The following is an 8365-nucleotide window of genomic DNA, read 5'->3' as shown; positions in this document are numbered from 1 at the left end:
CTCTATGAATCTTGGTTTCTTCTGAGAAACATAATTAGCTATACGACTTAAAAATTTCACTTAGGGATTCGTGAAACCAGGTCCGACTACTATTACCTTGATAGTTCGTGTATCCTGATCTTATTCTTTCTGTTATTAAGGTTTTGGTAATCTCTTTCAGGAACGAGATAAATAGAGATCGTAAAAGTTCTCTTCGTCTTAGACTTTGTGATTCCCCAAGCTAAATATTTAAAGCTCTTCTTTACAGATCGATTTAAGGTTGTTCTTGAGAGGTGGTTAATAATCCAGGCTTCTCATCTAGCTGAGTGTAGTGTTCCGAATTTGTGAAATCTGCTAGTTATATCTATTGCAAACAGATTTCCAAGCTTTTATCTATTCGATCTAAAAGGAAAAAAAATAGGCTTATATGTTAGAGGAAGATTGGTATGAAAAGTCTTCACTTAGGATAAAATAACTCCTAGGCTGTAAAGGACGCCAGCTAAGGGAATCAACTGCGTAGAACCTTGAGAGGTTCAAGAGACATAACGAGCATGACTGCAGATGAATTTCTTAGAGGGTGAATTCGGTCTCAAAAATATTCAAGTCAGAAGTCTGATAGTAGGATTGTGTCTATAGCGGCTTAATACAGTTTGGTGTTTAAATCTGGACGAGGTCCCGAGGTTTTTCTGCAGTTGCATTTTCCTTCATTAACAAAAAATCTAGTGTCTTGTGTTTTTTCTTTTTCAAATTATATTGTTTTATCTTTATAACATGAATAACACAAGTAGTACGTAATCAATTCTAGTAGATAAGTACGTATTAATTGTGATCAATTATGAGACTCGTTCTTGTAGAATGCGTAATTTGAAAGATAGATAACAAGTTTCATACTTCGCAGAATTCAGATTCAGTTATTTAGATACGACTAGGTTGATCTTGAATATTGATTTTTGAGATCATCCAAGTATTCTTCTATACAATCAGGTTGGCGGACATTATTGTCTTGACTTTCTATTTATGAAGAGATAGAGATATAAACTCCATATACATATTGTCAAGAATCTTTAAGCAGGTCTACTTGCAATTGTATTAGGTTCTGTCCATACTGGTTGTCGAACGAAATTGCTGGTGGTGTATTTGGTACTCTCTCATTTTCATTTAACTTTCACCAAATTTTACTTCTTGCAAAAATTGTCAATACTGTTAATATGCTTTTCTCGGGGAACGTCACATAATCTAACTACTATTGTTGGGGTCAATTATCATTAATAATTTTTAAAAATGTATATGAAATAAGGATTTTTAAGATATTATAATTGAGAAAGTCGACGAAAATATAATTACAAATAAATAAAAATGTATATAAGATGAGAACTTTTAAGATATTATAAATGAGAAAGTCAACAAATAAAAATATCTTATCACTAATTACAAGGTTAGTATATTTCTTTTAAGAGTTATGAAAATACTCGAAAAGACATCTCGAATCCTAAACAACTTATAACCTCACGTATGAGAGTTGGGACTCTAGGATACCCTTGGCTTCCCATAGGTTATGATATTTTTCGTTTATATAATATTGGTTCCATGAAAACAAAATGCCTTATATCACGACTACTGTGACTCTCATTCTTATTTCTAAAGGACAATTTTTTTTTCTCTTGATTGATAGAAATAATAATATTGAAAAGGATATAAGCCACGTGAAAACAATTACAACTAAAGGAAAGCATATAACCCCAAAAAGAATTAAGAAAACAAGTTTTAAAGTTGGAATGAAGGAAAACTCAATGTTTCACTAAAACAACAAGTAAAGAAGAAAAAACTAGCCAAATCACTGGATGAAAAATATTTTGCAGTCCCTACGAATCGCACTAAACTTCCACTATGCTAAGATCTTCGTGATTATCCGCAAGACCAGTTGTTCGCAGGTAAAAGTGTTTCACTAGTTTATGATCATTTGCAATCTGTCTAGGAACATTTAATTGATTCAAGAATCGAAATATGAGATGGAAACACCATATTCATTCTGAATATTATTCTGTATTATTGTGAACATCTAGAAGGGTTACAACACCAGAGATAAATTTTGAATGAATTCCAAATACAGAAAGAGATGCTGAGTCGTTCGACATAAATGATAAAATATATGGAATAGTGAAAGTTCTGCCTCAGAGACTCTAATATTGTTGTTGTATGTTATTGCTTTGATGAGGTTACCAAACTGCATTTCACTTCTATTACGGAATGTGAAGACATAAATTTTTATGCTTCTGACACTGGTCAAAGATACATATTTTTCTATGCGATTTTACGAATTTATCCTTCGTCAAACATCCACCATCAACACCAGTAAACATATCTAGATGATCATTCTTCGGAAAAAAAACTCAACGTCATCATAAAGCGTATCCCGTAGAAGTCTGATGCTCAAACCTCTTTAGGATCACTTTAATATTTTGATTGACCTTTAATTTTTGAAATTAAATATTTTGACAAATTTTGCCAATGTCATTGTAATACAATGGTAAAGCTTTTGGGCGATCGAATAATCTGATTTTGAAATTTGTTTAACACCAATTTTTTTATTAATATTTTTTTTGGCAAACCTTTATAGAAGAAAATATTACACGAGATAAAACTTAGCAAAAAAAAAAAAATTGGCAAAACTTTATGGAAGGAAATATTCCACGAAGCAATATCTCTATGCCCGGTCTCTAATGAGACCGACCGCTATGAATAATGTTAGTTATACTAATTGAACGATGTGAATAAAACTGTTAATAAAATTGGTTGTGTTCTTGATTGTGGGGATTTTTTTTTAGCGAGACGCGTTGGCCCAAATTTTCTTTGATGGATTCACTCTTAGTTATGTCGCGTCTGATGATGATAATAACTTATATATGAATTCATGTCACATTAGGATTCGTGGTATCCACGAACAATATGATCCCCAAAACGCATTGGGTTATTCTACTTATTGCGTATGTTAAGGTGATAGTAATAAAAAAATTGAAACTATATGATACCCTCCATTCCCCACTCATGTGTTCACATGGACGTGGTAAAATTTTTGGGCCCGTGGGAGGTCTCTATTAAACATTCATCAACCAATATCTTTGCGACATGTCACTTGAGAAAGAGTTTGGGTGGCGGAGTTTTTTTTCGCAAATAAATACTTTTGAAACAGAGGTAATGGCAAACTTTGAAGTTATTCCAACAATCCTGCCTAAAGTTGGTTCCTTTCGCACTTAAACAGTTTGACTCTGACTTCTTTGTATTTCTCCCTCCATCCATCACAGTGACTTCCTTTGTATTCTCCTCCTCCTTTTCTATTTATATAAATCCGTCTCATCTCATCCGACTACCTCAAAACAATCCAGCGCCACTTCCCTTTCTCTCTCTCTCTCCTCGCTGAAACTAACTTTCAATCTATTTTCGATGGCGGGGTCTAATGGTTCATCGACAAGCGATCTGAAATCTAAGTTTCTGAATGTTTACTCTGTTTTAAAAGCTGAGCTTCTTGAAGATCCTGCTTTTGAATTTACCGATGATGCTCGGCAATGGGTCGATCGTGTAAGATTTTAATCTCTTGCCCATTTTCCACTTTTATTTGATTTGTTTGAGATCTGCATTGTTTATGTTTAATTTCCAACTTATTGGGATTGAATTTAAGGGAAAAAAAATAACGTCTTTCTTCTGTACATTTGTAAGCTCGTTAACAATGTTAGATCTAATCTTGTTATGCCTTTTTAATTTCTTGTTTTAAGACACCTTAGATTATGATGTGCTTATACTCTGTTGCCTGTTCATGGTAGATAATGTTAAGAGGAGGAAGAAAAGTGGATAACTTTGACTCAAAATCATGAAATTTACATGGATTTTGCTTTTGTTTTTCATATGTTGGACCACTACTTGGGTTTTGCTATCAATTATGAGTGGAAAAGAAGGAAATGCGATAATTCTTTTGTGGCAATTGTTATGCTACTAATGGAACTCAGCTATTAAACCATTTAGACTCGTATCAGTTCTTGGATCGGGTTGGTAATTTTTGTTTGTTTTCTCAGCTGTTGCCCGTAGTTTTGTCGAGCTCGTTTCCATGTTCTCTGAATTGTTTCGATGTACTCAATTTTCTTGCATTGAATACGATAGCTGACCCATGACTTTGTACATGATGCACCTTCTTTATGACACTGCCAATTAAATGCTTACAAGACAATGATAGTTGAACTGGGGACAGATGGATTCTGATAATAGGTGTGGGGACCCACTGTCTGGATGCGCATGTACTCAGGATCTCATCTTCGAATGCCTCTTGATGTATGCATGCTTATATAATTGACCTGAAACATCACATGACGTTTGGTTCTTTTCTCTAGTGATAATGGGAGTAGGAATCTTGGGGTTTTGATGTGTGGTAGTACTGCAGGAGCATATTCTCATTGTTTCTCATTTGTTGTGTGGGGTTTTGATCTTCTTTTTGTTTCTTTTGCAGATGCTGGACTACAATGTACCTGGAGGTAGGGGATAAAACTCTTCAACCATATTTGGCTTAAGGATAATCTGATGTTCGATCTTCTTTTAGTAAGCTTCTTAATGAGACATATTTTTCCAGGGAAGCTGAATCGTGGACTCTCTGTGATTGATAGCTACAAGCTGTTGAAAGAAGGACAAGATTTGTCTGAGGATGAAATTTTTCTCGCATCTGTGCTTGGCTGGTGCATTGAATGGGTATAGTTTGCAGATACCTCCTATGACAAACACTTTGTTCTTGCACTAAATTCACATTTATTGCTTCGTCTGAGTGTGGTAGAGCTAGGAATCTGAACTCTTGTATTGATTGATACTTGCAGCTGCAGGCATATTTTCTTGTTCTAGATGATATTATGGACAATTCTCACACACGGCGAGGTCAACCTTGTTGGTTCAGAGTAGAGAAGGTGCTAATTCTGTATTGAGCATCTTCCGTTGTGTATTTATTATTTATTAGTCATTACCATCCTCTGTGTAATCCGGCTCCGTAGGATATTGTACTTGGAGTTTGAATACCTAGACAAGGTACTAACATTCCCGAACATAAACTGTAGGTTGGTTTGATTGCGGCAAATGACGGAGTTTTACTTCGTAATCACATTCCCAGGATTCTCAAAAAGCACTTTAGAGGAAAGCCTTATTATGTAGATTTGCTGGAACTATTCAATGAGGTAGCTGTGTTTTTAGTTTCTGTTGAGCACTCTAAATTTGTTTCCTGAAACAAAGTTGCTCAAAGTTAGTGCCGATTCCTTGCATGTTTCAACAGGTTGAATTTCAAACAGCTTCAGGGCAGATGCTTGATTTAATTACAACTCTAGATGGAGAAAAAGATCTGGCGAAGTACAAATTGGCAGTGTAAGTAACATAGAGAAATAGTTAGAATAATTCCTAGAGACGTAGTTTGGAACATTTATGGACCTATGACTGCTTTTATATACATGGGAGTGCAACAAGCACAACTACTCGATTGAGGTGTGGCATGTGATGGCGTCTGATAAGGGTTTGAATCTTGAATGTGTGCTTAGACAAATTTTCGGCAGTAAGAATACATGCCATGATGTGTCAGGGATTCACTTATAGGTTATATTAGTGATGAGTTTTTAGGGGGTGATAAAAGGTTTAGAGTCCTTAGACTTGATTGTCTTCTGTAGACAATAACTTTTTACACTGCATCGTGTGTGTTGGCTTATTAAGTTTTGAAATTTGGCTAATTAGTTCAACTTATTTCCTTTATTTGATAACATTTCTCATACTTGCTTCCAGAAGATGGTATGGATTATATTGCTAACTAGCCCATATCTTACAATTGAAATGTTGATTTAATGCAGCCATCGTCGCATTGTTCAGTACAAAACCGCCTATTACTCATTTTATATCCCTGTAAGTAAAGCATATACATTCTCTGTTATCGTATCTATTTCTTCTACTGATTGAAATAAATCTATGTCATGGTTTTTTCTGGAAAGAAATGCTAACAATATTTGGATTACCGAACTTGGTGTTCTAATTTCTATCACATTATGCATGCCACATACGATTTCTGGTGCACTTACTCAGTTGAATATTGTTTTCCAAGACACATGATATCAATAATGCGTATTAAGCTTAATGGGATCAGCCTGTTTGATGTTTAGTGCTTGTGTTATTACTGTCAGGTTGCATGTGCATTGCTTATGGTGGGTGAGAATCTTGATGACCATGTTCTTGTAAAGAACGTCCTTATTGAAATGGGTGTCTACTTCCAAGTACAGGTATGTCTTTTATCCATTGAGAAACTACTGCACTATACAGGGATGTATTCCGTCACTATTGAATTAGTCATTGGTGTCAATGTTTTTGTAGGATGATTTTCTTGATTGTTTTGGTGCTCCAGAAGTAATTGGAAAGGTAAGCGAAGTCCTGAGTTTTTCTCCTTCAATCTAAGTCTGAAGAAACACATTAGTGCGAGTATCTGGTCTGTATGACTAACCTTTGTTTTGATTTTCCTTCACCATTAGATTGGAACTGACATTGAAGATTTTAAATGCTCTTGGTTGGTTGTGCAAGCACTCGACCGGGTAAACGAGGACCAAAAGAAAGTGTTATACGTAAGAGTGACAGCTTATCTTTTCTAGTATATTTGCTATTTTTTCATTGGAGGGTTTCTGGAATTTAGTTACTAAAATGTTTGTTTCCAGGAGAACTACGGGAAGGTTGATCCAGCTTGTGTTGCAAAAATAAAGGCACTTTATGATGAATTGAATCTTAAGGTTTGAAATCAATCTTATCTCCGGTTTTCATTTGGCAGACCTAACTTTATTTATCATATTCCAAGTCATGTCAAAATTTGATTCCACTGTTGACATTTGAAAACTAGCTAGAGTTCATGTGTTTCTTCAATCTATCTGGTTAAACCATGTCTTTGCGATACCGTTCTATGCTACTGAAATATCAGGGTATACAAATCTTATCTGCTGAGATTGATTATGTCTATAAATCTTATCTGCAATTGGTTTTCTTTTGCTTGTACCAAGTCAAATATTTTCTGAACATTTTTGTGATTTCTTTACTTGTTAGGCTGTTTTTGAGGAGTACGAAAGCACTAGCCACAAGAAGCTAATCTCTTCGATCGAAGAGCATCCAAGCAAGGCAGTACAAGCAGTGTTGAAGTCTTTCTTGGGGAAGATATATAAGAGGCAGAAGTAGAGGAGCAAAGGAACCATGAAGATAGAAAGAAACCCGGAGAATTGGTTGTAGAATTGAATTTCCAATTATTGGTCTAATTTTTTTGTTGATTTGATTTTTCTTCTTTATCCTTCTTCATATCACGGTGATGAACCTGTATCCTATTGTCGCAATGTATAACATGTATGGTGCTATAAGTTTCCTCTTATTTTGGCCTCCAAATATTATTGAAATTTGAAATTGAACTTGACGAACCGTTAATTCTACCACATTGTGAATCCAGCATGAAACTAATCATAAACAAAAATAACATTTAAACAAGAAAATTAAGTACCAAATCGAAACTGTTATCTTTGTTGAGTGTAAGTCAAGTCTATGCACTGATGTTTTCAGAATCTCGTTTCGGCTTTGGATTGTTTCTCTTTGAAAAAGTGACAGAATCAAAAGGCACCAAATACAGATCCCTTTGCACATTGACTTCATTTACAGTAGGTCCATAAAGACTTGGCCTTGGGCATTATTCATTGGCTTGTGAGTAATGCTGGATGGAAACTGTTAGGTCGACAGTAAACTAGTATGGATTAGATCATCCGCGTTTTTTGATTTACAATTATGGGGTGGATAACATGATCTCCTAAAGAAAACTTTAAACCACTACTATACTAGTTGAAGAAAAAGCCACCTCTGTTTTTTCCTCTTTTACAAGAGTAAGTGGATTGTTTATTTTTGGAACAAAGAAGAGCCGAATATACTTGTGCAAATAGGGACATTGTGTCCTTTATACTCATACAGGTTTGAATATTTGACTGGGCTATAAATTGTTAATCTAGACATTTCAACCCTACCAGCATTCATGGTGATGTTCATGTTATATTTTACTCGATATGAATTTGCTGCCAAGGCATTCAATTTTTTTTGTACAACTTGTTTGATCTCACATGAAAATCATCAAGTTGTTGATTTTAAGATCAAATGATCTCCAGAGTCGTAGAACGAAAAGTAAATGTTGTGTAACAGTATAGAATTCCAATTTGGTAGATTAATAATAGATAGAAAATCAAATGTGATTATCAACTCTTTGTAGTTTGGTTTAAGAGGTCAAAATGGTGTTTAGATTAAAATTTGTCACAGATGTTGATTTATTTGAGACTCAACACTGCAAAATCAATTTTGAGGTCCTACGAGAAAA

At 34.8% G+C, this 8365-nt stretch overlaps 1 protein-coding gene across 1 annotated transcript; it reads left to right on the top strand.

Annotated features, from left to right (window-relative positions):
- Positions 1-3320: 3320 nt before the first annotated feature.
- On the top strand, positions 3321-7442 carry LOC113288209 (farnesyl pyrophosphate synthase 1). Its single transcript, XM_026537169.1, has 12 exons — positions 3321-3555; positions 4475-4499; positions 4595-4710; positions 4833-4919; positions 5067-5183; positions 5279-5367; positions 5841-5892; positions 6168-6263; positions 6355-6399; positions 6510-6599; positions 6690-6761; positions 7069-7442. Exons 1-12 carry the CDS (start codon positions 3421-3423, stop codon positions 7195-7197), a joined length of 1053 nt encoding a protein of 350 aa, XP_026392954.1. The 5' UTR covers positions 3321-3420; the 3' UTR covers positions 7198-7442.
- The last annotated feature ends 923 nt before the right edge of the window (positions 7443-8365 follow it).

The sequence above is a fragment of the Papaver somniferum genome, chromosome 6, assembly GCF_003573695.1.
Source record: "Papaver somniferum cultivar HN1 chromosome 6, ASM357369v1, whole genome shotgun sequence".
In the NCBI taxonomy this organism is placed as follows: domain Eukaryota; kingdom Viridiplantae; phylum Streptophyta; class Magnoliopsida; order Ranunculales; family Papaveraceae; genus Papaver; species Papaver somniferum.
The sequence above is the reverse complement of the archived record's forward strand: the minus strand, read 5'-3'. Positions and strand labels throughout refer to the sequence as shown.